The sequence below is a fragment of the Littorina saxatilis genome, linkage group LG1 (genome assembly GCF_037325665.1).
Source record: "Littorina saxatilis isolate snail1 linkage group LG1, US_GU_Lsax_2.0, whole genome shotgun sequence".
Classification (NCBI taxonomy): domain Eukaryota; kingdom Metazoa; phylum Mollusca; class Gastropoda; order Littorinimorpha; family Littorinidae; genus Littorina; species Littorina saxatilis.
The window spans coordinates 110,952,048-110,974,522 of record NC_090245.1 but is presented as its reverse complement, the minus strand read 5'-3'; the positions used below and the strand labels follow the sequence as shown (position 1 = coordinate 110,974,522).

Here is a 22,475-nt window from a genome sequence, read left to right as displayed (position 1 = left end):
CCTTGTATTGAGTTGTTTTTATGATTTGTTTTGATTCAATACAATTTTGAACTTTACCTGCCTCTTCTTGAGTTTATATTCTGTGTGTCTGTTTGTCCTGTCGTGTGATTGCCATCCTGACAAATGACCTTCAAACACGTATAACATCTAAGACACAGACACAGACAGTTAGAGTTAATGTGAAGCTAAGACCGCTCGGCTTTACACATGTATTGTTGTCACGCGCTTTGAACTTCTGCTAAGGCGCTTTATAAATGCCCGTTATTATTATTATTATTATTTAAGTTATTGAGACATCCCAGTGCACTAAGGGATTTATAGAGCAAATCGAGAAAATTCATTATTGACCGAAGCGCATAGCGCTGAGTTCAATAATTATTTTCGAGATTTGCTCTATAAATCCCTTAGTGCACTGGGATTGTTTCAATAACGATATTGTCAGTACCGCCATAGAAAAAAGAAGATTCCAAGCGCACATTTTGCAACGCGCATTTGAATAGGCATAACTGTGTGGTCAGGTCGTGTACAGTAAAGATCTACTTTTGTGTGGGGTGTCTCAAGTGTGTCGTGCTTTCGTCACACGCATTTTAATTTCTGTTGGTAAATTCCAGTGTAGCGTTAATCTGAACAGTGATGATCTTTCAGAGAGACCTCATTTGAACTCGGAGAAAGGGCTGTGCTCTTCATTATTTGCGATTCGAAACCTCCAGTCGAGCTTTGACGGATTGACTGTGCGGAGTGACTCCCCTTGAATTGACTCGAAGCCGCGGGACTCGACGGTTCGCACATTCTCAAAACAAATGTGGCATATTTTCGTGTTGTATCTTCATTCATCGGGGAGTCTGATACTAAATATGAACGGTAAGAATGCTCTGAACCCTACACGTATTATATCCCCATCGTTTTTTCGTTCACATTTGCCCAACATGTTAATTTGCTGAGCGGGGTTTATGTCGTCTGCTAGGGCAATCAAACCACTGCATGCAGTCTGCACTGACTGAGTCTGCACGCACGAGGCACGCTGGTAATGAGTCTTATAATGGTAAGAACGTTCTGAACCCTACACGTTTTCGATTACGATTGTTCTTGCCTTGAAATAATAATTCGGAAACCATTCATTTACTGAACTGATGCAGTCGTATTTCAGTGTAGTCAGTGCGGCTACGTATGACAGAGTCGATCGAGTCAGTCTTCCAAACTGGTCTAGCTGGTGGTACGTTGTCGGAATAACACTTGTGTTTTCTGATAGCGGGTGGGAATTTTATATTAACTCATCATTTGGTAATGTGGATGATAAGCTACATGCCACTAACACGATGAGAAGAATCTATGCAAGTCGGCGAGAATTAGATGAAACCCAGCGGCTTCTATTTTTAGATCAGTGGCAGCCGCACTGTGGCACAGGCACATGCAATCTGTCAGAAAAAACCACTTCTGCTTTAATTGAGAAGTAGGGAATTTATGGTCATTTGGTATTGTGGAGAATATAAGCTACATGTCAGTAATTAATTCTGAGGATGAGAGCACAGTCTTGCTTAGGTAAAGGGCGTAAGAATACGCTCTGTGGAAAAGTTAGCGCACTCCAAGAGTGCGCTAACAGTTTTAGCGCATCGCCATTAGCCAATCAACTGGTTCACATCAGTCATGTGACACCAGTACTTACTGACAATTATTATTTAAGTTATTGAGACATCCCAGTGCACTAAGGGATTTATAGAGGAAATCGAGAAAATTCATTATTGAACGAAGCGCATAGCGCTGAGTTCAATAATTATTTTCGAGATTTGCTCTATAAATCCCTTAGTGCACTGGGATTGTTTCAATAACGATATTGTCAGTACCGCCATAGAAAAAAGAAGATTCCAAGCGCACATTTTGCAACGCGCATTTGAATAGGCATAACTGTGTGGTCAGGTCGTGTACAGTAAAGATCTACTTTTGTGTGGGGTGTCTCAAGTGTGTCGTGCTTTCGTCACACGCATTTTAATTTCTGTTGGTAAATTCCAGTGTAGCGTTAATCTGAACAGTGATGATCTTTCAGAGAGACCTCATTTGAACTCGGAGAAAGGGCTGTGCTCTTCATTATTTGCGATTCGAAACCTCCAGTCGAGCTTCGACGGATTGACTGTGCGGAGTGACTCCCCTTGAATTGACTCGAAGCCGCGGGACTCGACGGTTCGCACATTTTCAAAACAAATGTGGCATATTTTCGTGTTGTATCTTCATTCATCGGGGAGTCTGATACTAAATATGAACGGTAAGAATGCTCTGAACCCTACACGTATTATATCCCCATCGTTTTTTCGTTCACATTTGCCCAACATGTTAATTTGCTGAGCGGGGTTTATGTCGTCTGCTAGGGCAATCAAACCACTGCATGCAGTCTGCACTGACTGAGTCTGCACGCACGAGGCACGCTGGTAATAAGTCTTATAATGGTAAGAACGTTCTGAACCCTACACGTTTTCGATTACGATTGTTCTTGCCTTGAAATAATAATTCGGAAACCATTCATTTACTGAACTGATGCAGTCGTATTTCAGTGTAGTCAGTGCGGCTACGTATGACAGAGTCGATCGAGTCAGTCTTCCAAACTGGTCTAGCTGGTACGTTATCGGAATAACACTTGTGTTTTCTGCTAGCGGGTGGGAATTTTATATTAACTCATCATTTGGTAATGTGGATGATAAGCTACATGCCACTAACACGATGAGAAAAATCTATGCAAGTCGGCGAGAATTAGATGAAACCCAGCGGCTTCTATTTTTAGATCAGTGGCAGCCGCACTGTGGCACAGGCACATGCAATCTGTCAGAAAAAAACCACTTCTGCTTTAATTGAGAAGTAGGGAATGTATGGTCATTTGGTATTGTGGAGAATATAAGCTACATGTCAGTAATTAATTCTGAGGATGAGAGCACAGTCTTGCTTAGGTAAAGGGCGTAAGAATACGCTCTGTGGAAAAGTTAGCGCACTCCAAGAGTGCGCTAACAGTTTTAGCGCATCGCCATTAGCCAATCAACTGGTTCACATCAGTCATGTGACACCAGTACTTACTGACAATTATTATTATTATTATTATTATTATTTAAGTTATTGAGACATCCCAGTGCACTAAGGGATTTATAGAGCAAATCGAGAAAATTCATTATTGAACGAAGCGCATAGCGCTGAGTTCAATGATTATTTTCGAGATTTGCTCTATAAATCCCTTAGTGCACTGGGATTGTTTCAATAACGATATTGTCGGTACCGCCAGAGAAAAAAGAAGATACAACACGCACATTTTGCTACGCGCATTTGAATAGGCATAACTGTGTGGTCAGGTCGTATAGAAGATCTACTTTTGTGTGGGCTGTCTCGTGTGTCGTGCTTTCATCACACGCAAACTCTTGTTTTAATTTCTGTTGGTAAATTCCAGTGTAGCGTTAAGCTAAACAGGGATGATCTTTCTCTCATTTGAACTCGGAGAAAGGACTGTGCTTTCAGTTATTTGTGGTTCGAAACCTTCATCGAGCTTCGACAGATTGACTGTGCAGAGTTGTGCCCCTTGCCAGGGTCGACGGAAAGCCCATTTTCAAAATAAACGTGGCATGTTTTTCGTGTGGTATCTTCCCTCATCGGGGAGTCTGGTACTAAATATGAACGGTAAGAATGCTCTGAACCCTACACGTATTATATCCCCATCGTTTTATCGTTCACATTTGCCTAACATGTTAATTTGCTGAGCGGGATTTATGTCGTCTGCTAGGCTATTGTACTGAGTCTCATTTCAAAAACAAAAATTGCTCGTCCCGTTGCACTGAGTCTGCACACATAAAGCAGGCTGGTAATAAGTCTTATATGTGGTAAGAACGTTCTAAACCCTACACGTTTTCGATTCCGATTGTTCTTGCCTTAAAATAAACGGAAAACATTCATTTACTGAACAGATGCAGTCGTATTTCAGTGTAGTCTGCAACGTGCTGATCTAGCTGCTTCGTTATCGGAATAACACTTGTGTTTTCTGTTAGCTGCTGGGAATTGTATACTAACTCATCATTTGGTAATGTGGATAATAAGGTACATGCCACCAACATGGCATAATTATGAGAGGAATCTTCGCAAGTCGAAACTGAAAAATTAGACACAGCGGGTTCTATTTTTAGATCAGTGCAACTGTGGGCGGCACAGGCGCATGCAATCTGTCAGAAAAAAACCACTTCTGCTTTAATTGAAAAGCAGGACATTTATGGTCATAATCATTGGTATTGTGGAGAATATAAGCTACATGTCATTAATTAATTCTGAGGATGAGAGTACAGTCTTGCTTTGGCAAAGGGTGTAAGAATACGCTCTGTGGAAAAGTTAGCGCACTCCAGGAGTGCGCTAACAGATTTAAGCGCATCGCTATTAGCCAATAAACTGGTTCACATCAGTCATGTGACACCAGTACTTACTGACAATTATTATTATTATTATTATTATTATTATACGGAGTGTGGATTTCTCATCGTATTGGTGTAGGAGTGAACTGTAATACTGAAGTAGACCGTTAGACTAAACAGTGTCACAACTTATACCCCGTTCATACATAGACTCCGCTTCTTCTACGATGAAAAAGTGGCCAAGAGCGTGGCCAATCGTGGGCCAAACGTGGAAGGATCACCATGAGCGTGGTGTGATCGGGGTGGGATCTCCTGGGTCGTTAAGCTGCACGCTCTTCCCACGCCTATTTTGAAAGTGCACACTTTTCCATCGTAGAAGAAGCGGCGCCTATGTGTGACTGGGGTCTTACGCTATGACCTACCTGTCACGTTCAGAGTGGCTGTCTTGGTATCGTCGGCAGTTCCCTTGGCGTTCCTGATGTTCGTTTTACACTCGTAGGCACCGGCATCCTGACACCCGACCTGCCACATTCAAGGTGGACTGCTTGATTGATTGGTTGATTGATTGGTTGATTGATTGATTGGTTGCTTGGCTGTTTGGTTGGTTTGTTGGTTGATTGGTTGCTTGATTGATTGATTGGTTGGTTTGATTGGTCGGTTAGTTGGTTGGATATTTGATTGATTGATTGATTGGTTGGTTTGCTAATTGATTGGTTGGTTGGTTGGTTGGTTGGTCGTTTGTTTTAATCAATTGGTTGGATGGTTGGTTGGTTGATTGATTTTTTTTTTTTTTTTTTTTTTAACTTTCTTTTGTGTTTATTATTCCCAGGAGAAGGACACACATAAATGTGAATGCGTGATACATTGTGTAAAAAATTCCATCTCACACGGCAGATATTAATATGTAAAACGCTCAGAGAATGTCAAGCGCTATATAAATATCCCATATAAATAAATAAATAAATAAACTTAATACGCCAGGGGAAAAGCCGGCAGCTATTACTGTCCGCATCATTAGGCATTATGAACTGGGTGTTTTTTTTTTTTTTTTTTTTTTTCGACCTCAGTTGCATGCAAGGCTGCTTCAACCCATCTTTTTTGCCTCTTTCGTCTTTTTTTTTTTTTTTTTTTTTTCTTTCTTTTTGGGCGGTGAGCATATCCTTCTTCATTGGTCTTTTTTTTTTTTTTAATGAAGTTTTAATTTTGTTTTCTTTTACATTACAATTTAACTAATGTCTGCGTGTATGTGCGTGTGTGTGTGTGTGTGTGTGTGTGTGTGTGTGTGTGTGTGTGTGTGTGTGTGTGTGTGTGTGTGTGCGTGTGTTGTTGTTGCTGTTCCCATAATTCTGTTATATAATACATTTTCAGCGGGACAATACATAACAAGTTAATTAATCCAACGCTCGATAGACAAAGGCGAGAATTTACAAATTACCAATTACAGTACCAGTTTTCAGCACAGCATCATACAGCGCATATATAAATAACTTTACATTAACAGCACAATACTACTAGTTATCTATATTCTTATACACAGTTCAATTTTACTAGAAATTTCGAACTCGAGCTTGGTTCTGAAATAAGATCTTCATGTTAGTTTTTGGATTTCCGTACTTAAACTGGCTTATGCACATTTTCGATATCAATATAAGGTGATTAATTATGAAGGTTTTCTCTCTGGGGATATCACGTGTGAAATACCCAAAAAGAGCCTCTTCGCAGCTTAACTTTATATTTTTGCCTGTACATTTAAATATGTACCCTTGACATTCCTGCCATATGGGTTGCACTGCTCTACACTGCCAAAAAAAGTGCTCGATGAAGTCGGTTTCGTTACAATACTGACAAAGATTTGGTTGATTGATTGATTGATTCATTCATTCATTGATTGACTCATCGGTTGGATTATTTTTTTCTTTACTAAGAAAGTCTTAGAAACAAGACTAGTCTAACAACGTGTGCCTACTACATCTTAAACACATGCACAATTGTTGCAATATTTTAATTATACATACATACAACGAATAGTGAATCATAAAAAATGTTTGTTAGCAACAAAAAGGACAAAATAACGCACAAGTAAAACTAGGAGGAGTTGGTGGGGAGAGGACGATAGGAAAGAAGGGGTGAGGGTGAGCGGGGGGGGGGGGGGGGGGGGTGAAAGGAAGGAGATGATAGAGAGTGGACAGACAAGGTAGAGGAAGCCAGATGAACAGCATACCTTCATAAACACGTAGGTGATGGAGTGTTTGGAAATGCCCCCTGTCACTCTGGTTCTGTCAAGTTTGATCTTGTCCACTGCATTGCCTTCTGCGGTGCCGCTCGCTGCTGTGGCGTACACCTACACTCGCACACACACACACACACACATACACACACACACACACACACACACACACACACACACACACACACACCGGAACATAATACACAGTGCACTGCATAGGAAAGACTGATGAGACACACCACACAGTACATGGAAACTGACTGATGAGACACACCACACAGTACATGGGAACTGACTGATGAGATACAACACCACATAGTTCATGGTAACTGACTGATGAGATACAACACCACACAGTACATGGGAACTGACTGATGAGATACAACAACACACAGTACATGGGAACTGACTGATGAGACACACCACACAGTACATGGGAACTGACTGATGAGACACACCACACTGTACATGGTAACTGACTGATGAGACACACCACACAGTACATGGGAACTGACTGATGAGACACAACACACAGTACATGGTAACTGACTGATGAGACACACCACACAGTACATGGTAACTGACTGATGAGATACAACACCACACAGTACATGGGAACTGACTGATGAGACACAACACCACACAGTACATGGGAACTGACTGATGAGACACAACACCACACAGTCAGTTACCATGTACTGTGTGTTGTTGTGTCTCATCAGTCAGTTACCATGTACTGTGTGTTGTTGTGTCTCATCAGTCAGTTACCATGTACTGTGTGGTGTTGTGTCTCATCAGTCAGTTACCATGTACTGTGTGGTGTTGTGTCTCATCAGTCAGTTACCATGTACTGTGTGGTGTTGTGTCTCATCAGTCAGTTACCATGTACTGTGTGTTGTTGTGTCTCATCAGTCAGTTACCATGTACTGTGTGGTGTTGTGTCTCATCAGTCAGTTACCATGTACTGTGTGGTGTTGTGTCTCATCAGTCAGTTCCCATGTACTGTGTGGTGTTGTGTCTCATCAGTCAGTTACCATGTACTGTGTGGTGTTGTGTCTCATCAGTCAGTTACCATGTACAGTGTGGTGTGTCTCATCAGTCAGTTCCCATGTACTGTGTGTTGTGTCTCATCAGTCAGTTCCCATGTACTGTGTGGTGTTGTGTCTCATCAGTCAGTTCCCATGTACTGTGTGGTGTGTCTCATCAGTCAGTTACCATGTACTGTGTGTTGTTGTGTCTCATCAGTCAGTTCCCATGTACTGTGTGGTGTTGTATCTCATCAGTCAGTTACCATGTACTGTGTGGTGTTGTATCTCATCAGTCAGTTACCATGTACTGTGTGGTGTTGTGTCTCATCAGTCAGTTACCATGTACTGTGTGGTGTTGTGTCTCATCAGTCAGTTACCATGTACTGTGTGGTGTTGTATCTCATCAGTCAGTTCCCATGTACTGTGTGGTGTGTCTCATCAGTCAGTTACCATGTACTGTGTGTTGTGTCTCATCAGTCAGTTACCATGTACTGTGTGGTGTGTCTCATCAGTCAGTTACCATGTACTGTGTGGTGTTGTGTCTCATCAGTCAGTTACCATGTACTGTGTGGTGTTGTATCTCATCAGTCAGTTACCATGTACTGTGTGTTGTGTCTCATCAGTCAGTTCCCATGTACTGTGTGTTGTGTCTCATCAGTCAGTTCCCATGTACTGTGTGTTGTGTCTCATCAGTCAGTTCCCATGTACTGTGTGTTGTGTCTCATCAGTCAGTTACCATGTACTGTGTGTTGTGTCTCATCAGTCAGTTACCATGTACAGTGTGTTGTGTCTCATCAGTCAGTTACCATGTACTGTGTGTTGTTGTGTCTCATCAGTCAGTTACCATGTACTGTGTGTTGTGTCTCATCAGTCAGTTACCATGTACTGTGTGGTGTGTCTCATCAGTCAGTTACCATGTACAGTGTGGTGTGTCTCATCAGTCAGTTACCATGTACTGTGTGGTGTGTCTCATCAGTCAGTTCCCATGTACTGTGTGGTGTGTCTCATCAGTCAGTTACCATGTACTGTGTGTTGTTGTGTCTCATCAGTCAGTTCCCATGTACTGTGTGGTGTGTCTCATCAGTCAGTTTCCATGTACTGTGTGTTGTTGTGTCTCATCAGTCAGTTCCCATGTACTGTGTGGTGTTGTGTCTCATCAGTCAGTTCCCATGTACTGTGTGTTGTTGTGTCTCATCAGTCAGTTACCATGTACTGTGTGGTGTTGTGTCTCATCAGTCAGTTCCCATGTACTGTGTGTTGTTGTGTCTCATCAGTCAGTTCCCATGTACTGTGTGGTGTGTCTCATCAGTCAGTTTCCATGTACTGTGTGTTGTTGTGTCTCATCAGTCAGTTCCCATGTACTGTGTGTTGTTGTGTCTCATCAGTCAGTTCCCATGTACTGTGTGTTGTTGTGTCTCATCAGTCAGTTACCATGTACAGTGTTGTTGTGTCTCATCAGTCAGTTACCATGTACTGTGTGGTGTTGTGTCTCATCAGTCAGTTACCATGTACTGTGTGTTGTTGTGTCTCATCAGTCAGTTAACATGTACTGTGTGTTGTTGTGTCTCATCAGTCAGTTACCATGTACTGTGTGTTGTTGTGTCTCATCAGTCAGTTACCATGTACTGTGTGTTGTTGTGTCTCATCAGTCAGTTACCATGTACTGTGTGTTGTTGTGTCTCATCAGTCAGTTCCCATGTACTGTGTGTTGTGTCTCATCAGTCAGTTACCATGTACTGTGTGGTGTTGTGTCTCATCAGTCAGTTACCATGTACAGTGTGGTGTGTCTCATCAGTCAGTTTCCATGTACTGTGTGTTGTTGTGTCTCATCAGTCAGTTACCATGTACTGTGTGTTGTTGTGTCTCATCAGTCAGTTACCATGTACTGTGTGTTGTATCTCATCAGTCAGTTCCCATGTACTGTGTGTTGTTGTGTCTCATCAGTCAGTTACCATGTACTGTGTGTTGTTGTGTCTCATCAGTCAGTTACCATGTACATTGTGGTGTGTCTCATCAGTCAGTTACCATGTACTGTGTGTTGTGTCTCATCAGTCAGTTTCCATGTACTGTGTGTTGTTGTGTCTCATCAGTCAGTTACCATGTACTGTGTGTTGTTGTGTCTCATCAGTCAGTTACCATGTACTGTGTGTTGTATCTCATCAGTCAGTTCCCATGTACTGTGTGTTGTTGTGTCTCATCAGTCAGTTACCATGTACTGTGTGTTGTTGTGTCTCATCAGTCAGTTACCATGTACTGTGTGTTGTGTCTCATCAGTCAGTTACCATGTACTGTGTGGTGTGTCTCATCAGTCAGTTCCCATGTACTGTGTGGTGTTGTGTCTCATCAGTCAGTTACCATGTACTGTGTGGTGTTGTGTCTCATCAGTCAGTTACCATGTACTGTGTGTTGTTGTGTCTCATCAGTCAGTTCCCATGTACTGTGTGTTGTTGTGTCTCATCAGTCAGTTACCATGTACTGTGTGGTGTGTCTCATCAGTCAGTTACCATGTACTGTGTGGTGTTGTGTCTCATCAGTCAGTTACCATGTACTGTGTGTTGTTGTGTCTCATCAGTCAGTTACCATGTACTGTGTGTTGTTGTGTCTCATCAGTCAGTTACCATGTACTGTGTGGTGTTGTGTCTCATCAGTCAGTTCCCATGTACTGTGTGGTGTTGTGTCTCATCAGTCAGTTACCATGTACTGTGTGGTGTTGTGTCTCATCAGTCAGTTACCATGTACTGTGTGGTGTTGTATCTCATCAGTCAGTTCCCATGTACTGTGTGTTGTTGTGTCTCATCAGTCAGTTCCCATGTACTGTGTGTTGTGTCTCATCAGTCAGTTCCCATGTACTGTGTGTTGTGTCTCATCAGTCAGTTACCATGTACTGTGTGGTGTTGTGTCTCATCAGTCAGTTACCATGTACAGTGTGGTGTGTCTCATCAGTCAGTTCCCATGTACTGTGTGTTGTTGTGTCTCATCAGTCAGTTACCATGTACTGTGTGGTGTTGTGTCTCATCAGTCAGTTACCATGTACTGTGTGTTGTTGTGTCTCATCAGTCAGTTACCATGTACTGTGTGTTGTGTCTCATCAGTCAGTTACCATGTACTGTGTGTTGTTGTGTCTCATCAGTCAGTTACCATGTACTGTGTGTTGTTGTATCTCATCAGTCAGTTACCATGTACTGTGTGTTGTGTCTCATCAGTCAGTTACCATGTACTGTGTGGTGTTGTATCTCATCAGTCAGTTACCATGTACTGTGTGTTGTTGTGTCTCATCAGTCAGTTACCATGTACTGTGTGGTGTTGTATCTCATCAGTCAGTTACCATGTACTGTGTGTTGTTGTGTCTCATCAGTCAGTTACCATGTACTGTGTGTTGTGTCTCATCAGTCAGTTACCATGTACTGTGTGGTGTGTCTCATCAGTCAGTTACCATGTACTGTGTGTTGTGTCTCATCAGTCAGTTACCATGTACAGTGTGGTGTGTCTCATCAGTCAGTTCCCATGTACTGTGTGTTGTTGTGTCTCATCAGTCAGTTACCATGTACTGTGTGGTGTGTCTCATCAGTCAGTTCCCATGTACTGTGTGTTGTGTCTCATCAGTCAGTTACCATGTACTGTGTGGTGTGTCTCATCAGTCAGTTTCCATGTACTGTGTGTTGTTGTGTCTCATCAGTCAGTTACCATGTACTGTGTGGTGTGTCTCATCAGTCAGTTACCATGTACTGTGTGGTGTGTCTCATCAGTCAGTTACCATGTACTGTGTGGTGTGTCTCATCAGTCAGTTACCATGTACTGTGTGTTGTTGTGTCTCATCAGTCAGTTACCATGTACTGTGTGTTGTGTCTCATCAGTCAGTTACCATGTACAGTGTGTTGTGTCTCATCAGTCAGTTAACATGTACTGTGTGTTGTTGTGTCTCATCAGTCAGTTACCATGTACTGTGTGTTGTTGTGTCTCATCAGTCAGTTACCATGTACTGTGTGTTGTTGTGTCTCATCAGTCAGTTACCATGTACTGTGTGGTGTGTCTCATCAGTCAGTTACCATGTACTGTGTGGTGTTGTGTCTCATCAGTCAGTTCCCATGTACTGTGTGTTGTTGTATCTCATCAGTCAGTTCCCATGTACTGTGTGGTGTGTCTCATCAGTCAGTTACCATGTACTGTGTGTTGTGTCTCATCAGTCAGTTACCATGTACTGTGTGGTGTTGTGTCTCATCAGTCAGTTACCATGTACAGTGTGTTGTGTCTCATCAGTCAGTTCCCATGTACTGTGTGTTGTTGTGTCTCATCAGTCAGTTACCATGTACTGTGTGTTGTTGTGTCTCATCAGTCAGTTCCCATGTACTGTGTGTTGTGTCTCATCAGTCAGTTACCATGTACTGTGTGTTGTGTCTCATCAGTCAGTTCCCATGTACTGTGTGTTGTGTCTCATCAGTCAGTTACCATGTACTGTGTGTTGTTGTGTCTCATCAGTCAGTTTCCATGTACTGTGTGGTGTTGTGTCTCATCAGTCAGTTCCCATGTACTGTGTGTTGTGTCTCATCAGTCAGTTACCATGTACTGTTGTTGTGTCTCATCAGTCAGTTACCATGTACTGTGTGTTGTTGTGTCTCATCAGTCAGTTAACATGTACTGTGTGTTGTTGTGTCTCATCAGTCAGTTACCATGTACTGTGTGGTGTTGTATCTCATCAGTCAGTTCCCATGTACTGTGTGTTGTGTCTCATCAGTCAGTTACCATGTACAGTGTGGTGTGTCTCATCAGTCAGTTAACATGTACTGTGTGTTGTTGTGTCTCATCAGTCAGTTCCCATGTACTGTGTGGTGTTGTGTCTCATCAGTCAGTTCCCATGTACTGTGTGTTGTATCTCATCAGTCAGTTCCCATGTACTGTGTGTTGTGTCTCATCAGTCAGTTACCATGTACTGTGTGTTGTTGTATCTCATCAGTCAGTTACCATGTACTGTGTGTTGTGTCTCATCAGTCAGTTACCATGTACTGTGTGTTGTGTCTCATCAGTCAGTTCCCATGTACTGTGTGTTGTGTATCTTCAGTCAGTTCCCATGTACTGTGTGTTGTATCTCATCAGTCAGTTCCCATGTACTGTGTGTTGTGTCTCATCAGTCAGTTACCATGTACTGTGTGTTGTTGTATCTCATCAGTCAGTTACCATGTACTGTGTGTTGTGTCTCATCAGTCAGTTCCCATGTACATTGTGGTGTGTCTCATCAGTCAGTTCCCATGTACTGTGTGTTGTGTATCTTCAGTCAGTTCCCATGTACTGTGTGTTGTGTCTCATCAGTCAGTTCCCATGTACTGTGTGGTGTGTCTCATCAGTCAGTTACCATGTACTGTGTGGTGTGTCTCATCAGTCAGTTCCCATGTACTGTGTGTTGTGTATCTTCAGTCAGTTCCCATGTACTGTGTGTTGTGTCTCATCAGTCAGTTACCATGTACAGTGTGGTGTGTCTCATCAGTCAGTTCCCATGTACTGTGTGTTGTTGTGTCTCATCAGTCAGTTCCCATGTACTGTGTGGTGTTGTGTCTCATCAGTCAGTTCCCATGTACTGTGTGGTGTGTCTCATCAGTCAGTTCCCATGTACTGTGTGGTGTTGTGTCTCATCAGTCAGTTCCCATGTACTGTGTGTTGTTTCTCATCAGTCAGTTCCCATGTACTGTGTGGTGTGTCTCATCAGTCAGTTACCATGTACTGTGTGGTGTTGTGTCTCATCAGTCAGTTCCCATGTACTGTGTGTTGTTGTATCTCATCAGTCAGTTCCCATGTACTGTGTGGTGTTGTATCTCATCAGTCAGTTACCATGAACTATGTGGTGTTGTGTCTCATCAGTCAGTTCCCATGTACTGTGTGGTGTGTCTCATCAGTCAGTTACCATGTACTGTGTGTTGTATCTCATCAGTCAGTTCCCATGTACTGTGTGGTGTGTCTCATCAGTCAGTTACCATGTACTGTGTGTTGTGTCTCATCAGTCAGTTCCCATGTACTGTGTGGTGTGTCTCATCAGTCAGTTACCATGTACTGTGTGGTGTTGTGTCTCATCAGTCAGTTCCCATGTACTGTGTGTTGTTGTATCTCATCAGTCAGTTCCCATGTACTGTGTGGTGTTGTGTCTCATCAGTCAGTTCCCATGTACTGTGTGTTGTATCTCATCAGTCAGTTCCCATGTACTGTGTGGTGTTGTGTCTCATCAGTCAGTTACCATGTACTGTGTGGTGTGTCTCATCAGTCAGTTACCATGTACTGTGTGGTGTATCTCATCAGTCAGTTACCATGTACTGTGTGTTGTGTCTCATCAGTCAGTTACCATGTACTGTGTGTTGTTGTGTCTCATCAGTCAGTTCCCATGTACTGTGTGTTGTGTCTCATCAGTCAGTTCCCATGTACTGTGTGGTGTGTCTCATCAGTCAGTTCCCATGTACTGTGTGTTGTTGTGTCTCATCAGTCAGTTACCATGTACAGTGTGTTGTGTCTCATCAGTCAGTTACCATGTACAGTGTGTTGTGTCTCATCAGTCAGTTACCATGTACTGTGTGTTGTTGTGTCTCATCAGTCAGTTACCATGTACAGTGTGTTGTGTCTCATCAGTCAGTTCCCATGTACTGTGTGTTGTTGTGTCTCATCAGTCAGTTACCATGTACAGTGTGGTGTGTCTCATCAGTCAGTTACCATGTACTGTGTGGTGTGTCTCATCAGTCAGTTCCCATGTACTGTGTGTTGTTGTGTCTCATCAGTCAGTTACCATGTACTGTGTGTTGTTGTGTCTCATCAGTCAGTTACCATGTACTGTGTGGTGTTGTGTCTCATCAGTCAGTTACCATGTACTGTGTGTTGTGTCTCATCAGTCAGTTCCCGTGTACTGTGTGGTGTGTCTCTTCAGTCAGTTACCATGTACAGTGTGTTGTGTCTCATCAGTCAGTTCCCATGTACTGTGTGTTGTTGTGTCTCATCAGTCAGTTACCATGTACAGTGTGTTGTGTCTCATCAGTCAGTTCCCATGTACTGTGTGTTGTTGTGTCTCATCAGTCAGTTACCATGTACAGTGTGTTGTGTCTCATCAGTCAGTTCCCATGTACTGTGTGTTGTTGTGTCTCATCAGTCAGTTACCATGTACTGTGTGTTGTGTCTCATCAGTCGGTTCCCATGTACTGTGTGTTGTTGTGTCTCATCAGTCAGTTACCATGTACTGTGTGTTGTGTCTCATCAGTCAGTTACCATGTACTGTGTGGTGTTGTGTCTCATCAGTCAGTTACCATGTACTGTGTGTTGTTGTGTCTCATCAGTCAGTTACCATGTACTGTGTGGTGTGTCTCATCAGTCAGTTACCATGTACTGTGTGGTGTTGTGTCTCATCAGTCAGTTACCATGTACTGTGTGTTGTTGTGTCTCATCAGTCAGTTACCATGTACTGTGTGGTGTGTCTCATCAGTCAGTTCCCATGTACTGTGTGGTGTGTCTCATCAGTCAGTTTCCATGTACTGTGTGTTGTTGTGTCTCATCAGTCAGTTACCATGTACTGTGTGGTGTTGTGTCTCATCAGTCAGTTACCATGAACTATGTGGTGTTGTATCTCATCAGTCAGTTCCCATGTACTGTGTGTGGTGTGTCTCATCAGTCAGTTACCATGTACTGTGTGTTGTTGTGTCTCATCAGTCAGTTACCATGTACTGTGTGGTGTGTCTCATCAGTCAGTTCCCATGTACTGTGTGTTGTGTCTCATCAGTCAGTTACCATGTACTGTGTGGTGTGTCTCATCAGTCAGTTTCCATGTACTGTGTGGTGTGTCTCATCAGTCAGTTACCATGAACTATGTGGTGTTGTATCTCATCAGTCAGTTACCATGTACTGTGTGGTGTTGTGTCTCATCAGTCAGTTACCATGTACTGTGTGTTGTGTCTCATCAGTCAGTTCCCGTGTACTGTGTGGTGTGTCTCATCAGTCAGTTACCATGTACTGTGTGGTGTTGTGTCTCATCAGTCAGTTACCATGTACTGTGTGGTGTGTCTCATCAGTCAGTTACCATGTACTGTGTGGTGTTGTGTCTCATCAGTCAGTTACCATGTACTGTGTGGTGTGTCTCATCAGTCAGTTCCCATGTACTGTGTGGTGTGTCAGTTTTGATATCGACGACCTCTTTATTGCTTCCCCACTTCAAAAACAAAAACATCTAAATTTAAAAACAAACAAATATATATGAAAATGTAATGATCCCAGAATTTAGTTGAGCAAGTGAATAAAGACTTTTTGAAAGTAAAGACATTTTGAAATTCTGAAAAGTACAAGAAAAGAGTGAACAAAAAGAAATAATAATCAGAGGGAGGGATATGGAACAGCCAAAACTGAGACAAATACTTTTGTAATTTCTTTACAGTAAATTACAAAATGTTCAGAGAATTAGCAATATATCTAACACTGACTGACTGTGTGATGATATCTTCTGCTATTGGTCTGTTTCGACAGTGATATCAAAATCTCGACCTCCGGTCTCGATTTTGATATCACTGTCTCAACAGACCATAGCAGAAGATATCATCACACAGTCCGTCAATATTGGGTAATGTCATCCTGTGATACACACACACACACACACACACACACACACACACACACACACACACACACACACACACACACACACACAAATAGACGCACACACACACCGGGCACACACACACACATTGACCACACTTCTGTAGGACAGTGAGACTGTTGAGCGTGTCCTGGGAACACACACACACACACACACACACACACACACACACACACACACACACACACACACATACACACACACACACACACACTGACCACACTCCCGAAGGACAGAGTGAGGCTGTTGAGCGTGTCCTGAGGGCACGTGATAGCCTGACACTGGACCACAGTAGACATGTCCTGCGCGTTGTCCGCACTGCCGATCGTCACGTGCGGTGGGTCAAGGGTCAGCTCTGCCCCCGTATGCCCAGAAACCACTGTCCAGAGTAAAAAACCCATAAGATATGGTAAGGTTAGGAAAGGTAAGGTAAGGTTAGGTAGGGCAAGGTAAGGTAAGGTAAAGGCCAGGTAAGGTAAGGCAGGGTAGAGTAGGGTAAGGTAAGTCAAGGCAAGGCAAGGTAAAGGTAAGGTAAGGTCATGTCAGGTCAGGCCAGGTAAGGTCAGGTCAGATAAGGTAAGGTAAGGTTGAGTAAGGTAAGGCAAGGTAAGGTACGGTAAGGCAAGGTAAGGCAATTGGTAAGGTAAGTCAGTCAAGGGAAGTCAAGTAATGTCAATTCAAGTCAAGTCATGTCATGTCATATCAAGTCAAGTCAAGTCAGGTCAATTCATCTTAAGGAATGATTTCATTAGAGCATCATCGTGTTAACATCTGTTTGTCAGACATGGCAGACTGTCAACACTGAAACAGCGCGAACCTATTTCCGTCACATGTCTATTGTACCCATATATCATGCATTAGTCCTGTATTTGATCCTGTCTATCATGCATTAGTCCTGTATTTGATACTGTCTATTACTGCATTAGTCCTGTATTTGATCCTGTATATTACTGCATTAGTCCTGTATTTGATGCTGTCTATTACTGTTGTAGTCCTGTATTTGATACTGTCTATTACTGTATTAGTCCTGTATTTGATACGGTCTTTTACTGCATTAGTCCTGTATTTGATACTGTCTATCATGCATTAGTCCTGTACTTGATACTGTCTATTACTGTAGTAATCCTGTATTTGATACTGTCTATTACTGTATTAGTCCTGGATTTGATCCTGTCTAGTCTATTACTGCATTATTCCTTTATTTGATCCTGTTTATCATGCATTAGTCCTGTATTTGATACTGTCAGATGTCTATCATGCTAGAAGTTCCCATCCCTGTTCATTGGCTCTATCGACGCCCGTTTTTAACCGCTTGCTTCCCTTTAGTAAACCGTCCATAGATCGTCGTTCTCCCGAACTAACTCCTTAGTATGTCATCGAGAATAAAGGATTTTGGGAAATCCTTTCATGCGACTTTCGGCGATTGGTCAATACATTTTGTGTAAATAATGTCGGTCTCGCTTGAAATTATCGCTACTTGATATTGCTTTTCAAACTTATACGAAGTGACCGGGAGCGTAGGGTCAGTTACTGAACTAGCCCCGAACAGTGAGATATGGAGAAGAGTACACAAATACGAACGGAAAGACTCGGAAACTCGAGTCACTGAGTCGTCGCCACGCTCGAGAACTCAAGTGTAATATTTGAAGTTAAAATCTCCCTCTACTACAGTGCGACAAAATATGTCAGTTGGTTGAGTGCCCGATTGACGGTTCGCTATTCCTTACTTTTGTGGTCCCGGGTTCGAATCGCTTCGACGGCAATTTTATTTTTATTTTGTTCTGAACTCGTAATTCTTGTATTTTATTAATTTGCTTCATTCCAAACGTTTTGGATGATGTAATGAATCGAAATAAATAAAAAGTTGCATAATTATTGAGTACTTCCAGTGGGACAATTTTCCAAGACTGAATTTCCCATTATATTTTTGTTAGTAACCTTGGCTTTGGTGAAAATGTAATGCCCGTTAGGTAACACCGCGACTACATGTAATGATGAGACTAACAAGAAAACGTACAAATCACCAATACGAACGGGCAACCGACTAGTCGACAAATGCTCGTTCGATAACCCCGGCAGGCACGTGGAAGATATGGCGGTTGCAGTTCATGTATTTGTTTTCACAGGTTTAGGTCAAGAGGGTTCGTGGCGGGTTGGTACACCTGTTTGCTTGTAGATCCGACGGTCTCGAGTTCGAGTCCTATACTTGGCAAGTTTTTTGTAAAACATTTTTTCTCAGTTTTTCAACTTTTTCTTGTTTTCTTAACTCTATATACTTGTATTTTTTTTTCATTTTGATTTATCCCTAAGATTTTGAGACGTGTATTGAAAATCGAATATAGTGCATGAGTGCCATTGAACAGCTTTCCCACATTCCCGCATTCTATTTTTTGTAATGGATATTCCCAAGGAAAGGTCAAAGGGCATATGTATTATCGCGTGTCGACTGCTGGTAATAGAAGTTAGGTGCTTCTATTATGATAGGCTTCTGACGGGCGCTGTGGCGGTGTGGTAAGACGTCGGCCTCTTAATCAGAAGGTCGTGAGTTCGAATCCCGCCCGCGGCCGCTTGGTGTAGTGGAGATTTTTCTGATCTCCCAGGTCAACTTATGTGCAGACCTGCTAGTGGCTTATCCCCCTTCGTGTGCACACGCAAGCACAAGACCAAGTGCGCACGGAAAAGATCCTGTAACCCATGTCAGAGTTCGGTGGGTTATAGAAACACGAAAATACCCAGCATGCTTCCTCCGAAGGCGGCGTATGGCTGCCTAAATGGCGGGGTAAAAATTGTCATACACGTAAAAATCCACTCGTGCAAAAACACGAGTGTACGTGGGAGTTTCAGCCCACGAACGCAGAAAAAGAAGAAGAAGATAGGCTTCTGATACTGTCTATTATTGTATTAGTCCTGTATTTGATACTGTCATTAGTCCTGTATTTGATACTGTCGATTACTGCATTAGTCCTGTATTTGATACTGTCGATTACTGTAGTAGTCCTGTATTGGATACTGTCTATTACTGTATTAGTCCTGTATTTGATACTGTCGATTACTGTAGTACAGTAGTCCTGTATTTGATACTGTCTATTACTGTAGTAGTCCTGTATTTGATACTGTCTATCACTGCATTAGTCCTGTATTTGATACTGTCGATTACTGTAGTAGTCCTGTATTTGATACTGTCTATTACTGCATTAGTCCTGCATTTGATACTGTCTATTACTGTATTTGATCCTGTCTATTTCTGTAGTAGTCCTGTATTTGATACTGCCTATTACTGTAATAGTCATGTATTTGATATTGTCGATTACTGTAGTAGTCCTGTATTTGATACTGCCTATTACTGTAATAGTCATGTATTTGATACTGTCGATTACTGTAGTAGTCCTGTATTGGATACTGTCTATTACTGTATTAGTCCTGTATTTTATACTGTCGATTACTGTAGTACAGTAGTCCTGTATTTGATACTGTCTATTACTGTAGTAGTCCTGTATTTGATACTGTCTATTACTGCATTAGTCCTGTATTTGATACTGTCTATTACTGTAGTAGTCCTGTATTTGATACTGTCTATTACTGCATTAGTCCTGTATTTGATACTGTCTATTACTGTATTTGATCCTGTCTATTTCTGTAGTAGTCCTGTATTTGATACTGTCTATTACTGTAGTAGTCCTGTATTTGATGCTGTCTATTTCTGTAGTAGTCTTGTATTTGATACTGCCTATTACTGTAATAGTCATGTATTTGATACTGTCGATTACTGTAGTAGTCCTGTATTTGATACTGCCTATTACTGTAATAGTCATGTATTTGATACTGTCGATTACTGTAGTAGTCCTGTATTTGATACTATCTATTACTGCATTAGTCCTGTATTTGATCCTGTCTGTTACTGTAGTAGTCCTGTATCTGATCCTGTCTATTACTGCATTAGTTCTGTATTTGATATTGTCTATTTCTGTAGTAGTCCTGTATTTGATCCTGTCTATTACAGCTTTAGTCCTGTATTTGATACTGTCGATTACTGTAGTGGTCCTGTATTTGATCCTGTCTATTATTGCATTATTTGACTCTGTCTATTATTGTGTTAGGTATTTGACACAGTCAATTATTGCGTTATGTATTTGATCCTGTCTATTACTGCATTATTTGACTCTGTCTATTATTGCGTTATGTATTTGACACTGACCACAGCAGCTGGGCAGGCCCTTGCACGCGTCAGTCTTGCTGTTGTCGCCTGGGCAGCTGCGGCCACAGTCGTTGGGTGCGGGCCTGGTGCATGTGCGCCGTATGGTCCTGTATCCGCTGCCACACGTGGCCGAGCAGTCCGACATACTCCACTGGCTCCAGGCGCCGTTCACGGCCGCTGAACGCACACACTAGAAGTGTCAGTACAGTGCAACCTGCCTGTTGAGACCTCCACAAATGTCAGATAACAAGGTATCAAAGAGAGGGTGTCCTTTTTCAGAAGTTATGACCAGTAAATCGGAAACAGTAAGACCTGAGTAACAAAGTGAGAGTTATGCGGAATCAATCTCCTGGCACCGGAGAGAATTACAAGTATTGAAATGTACAAGCGACTTTAAAAGGTGATCAAGGGGCTCGAATGTGGCGGGGGGGGGGGGGGGGGGGGTCTTAAGAAAAGGGGGGGGGGGGTGTCCAATGTAATGGGATTGAACATGTGCAAGGTATCGTGGCCTGCAATACTCTGTGACTACCGTCGACAATGTCTGAATGATGACTGTACAAAATTCTCTGGGCAGAATATGCAAAAGTCGAGTTTAGAGGCTTTAGTTCGGTATAAACTGTAGTGAGGGTAAGTTTATTCCGCACTAAAGTCGCTAACCTCGACTCTTGCATATACCGGCCCTGTTTGTGTTTGGGATGCAGCTCTTGCAACCAACCTGTGACAACGCAGGGGGATGTCTTGACGGGGCTGCCGGGGCAGTCGTAGGCACAGTTTGTCCTGGATCCCTTACACTCTCGGGTCTCCACCTTGGTTCCCTGGCCGCACTGGGCCGAGCACCCTCCCTGTGTGGACCACTCGGTCCAGTCGTGCGGTGTTTGCTCTGCCATGGTAAGATAAGATAAGAACAGAACACTTTGATGTCCATTTTACATAAACATGAAAATGTGTCTTTTGGCACCACATCGCTTACAAGACTTGGTCTCCTGGAGACGGATGTTCGGCTAATACATTCAGGTGTAAGCCTGCACAACACCCCCCCCCCCTCCCACCTGCACCCCCCCCAATAAAACACACACAAAAACACACGATTGAAAAGTATCAACATTTGAGAGGAAAAAATGTCAAGGTTGATATTGATTTTCTTATCAGAAAAGTTGACATTCACGATAAAGGTGCTCTTTAACGGCTTTTTAATGATAAATGAAATATATAACTTTTCATTCTGAAGGTGAGAAGGAATTTATTCAAAAGAAGATTCTCATATCTGAAGCGTTCCGTCTCGGTGAGCTTAGAGAAGCAATCTACGGTCATTTTAGTTACCCCTAAACATAGTGAGTAGCCAGCAAAGGTTTTGGGACAACTTTGAGGCACAGGTTTTGTATACTCGATACCTAAGCAGCACTACTTAAGGGCCCCTTGAGGGCCTCTGGCGGGCTAGCTCTCAGTAAAACTACAAACTCAACATCAACTCCAAAATGAAAGGACGTTACGCAACACCAGAAATAAGAAACCGAAGGCACAAGTGCACGACGTAGTTACGAAATACTGACTCGTGTTTCTTTTACAGCATTCATCTGGCTTGCTACTGGTTGGAAAGTATGGGTGGTTTTTTTTTAATATATATTCATACTTGCAATGTTCTGATTTGAGATAAGTACTGTTTCGATGGAGCATGTTTTTGGTGTTGAGCGGGACTGCTTTCACCGAATTGCGCACAGCTGTTGGCAGGTGACATACTGACGATCGGTCTTGTTGGAATCTGTAGATATTAAGGCAGAGGTGGCACGGAATTTTGATCCAAAATAGTACCATGATGTGATTTGGGTTTTCAGCATATTTAGGTACTGTGAACACCCTAGAATAACTGCATGTTGTTTATTTTCTCAATTTCATCCTCTTTTTTTTCAATAAAGTGATGATTTGCAAAGTGAGTGAATGCTAAAAATCTGCAAACTTTGTGAAAAAATCGATTTTTTTTTACGGCAGAGCAGCAGCAACATATTGATGAGTTTGTCAAATGTATTGCGTGCACCGTATTCAGCGGGAATTC

The 22,475-nt window shown here is 42.4% G+C and overlaps 1 protein-coding gene across 1 annotated transcript in view; it reads right to left on the bottom strand.

Annotated features, from left to right (window-relative positions):
- The window catches only part of LOC138958216 (mucin-3A-like), a 77,485-nt gene that overhangs the window by 43,402 nt on the left and 11,608 nt on the right, over positions 1 to 22,475 (bottom strand). Inside the window, exons 5-9 of the mRNA XM_070329319.1 lie at positions 21,141 to 21,305; positions 20,426 to 20,602; positions 16,449 to 16,609; positions 6,589 to 6,708; positions 4,790 to 4,889 (exon numbers count right to left, since the gene is read on the bottom strand). Of these exons, the coding sequence (XP_070185420.1) occupies positions 4,790 to 4,889; positions 6,589 to 6,708; positions 16,449 to 16,609; positions 20,426 to 20,602; positions 21,141 to 21,305 (723 nt within the window). The remainder of the gene's footprint in view (positions 1 to 4,789; positions 4,890 to 6,588; positions 6,709 to 16,448; positions 16,610 to 20,425; positions 20,603 to 21,140; positions 21,306 to 22,475) is intronic.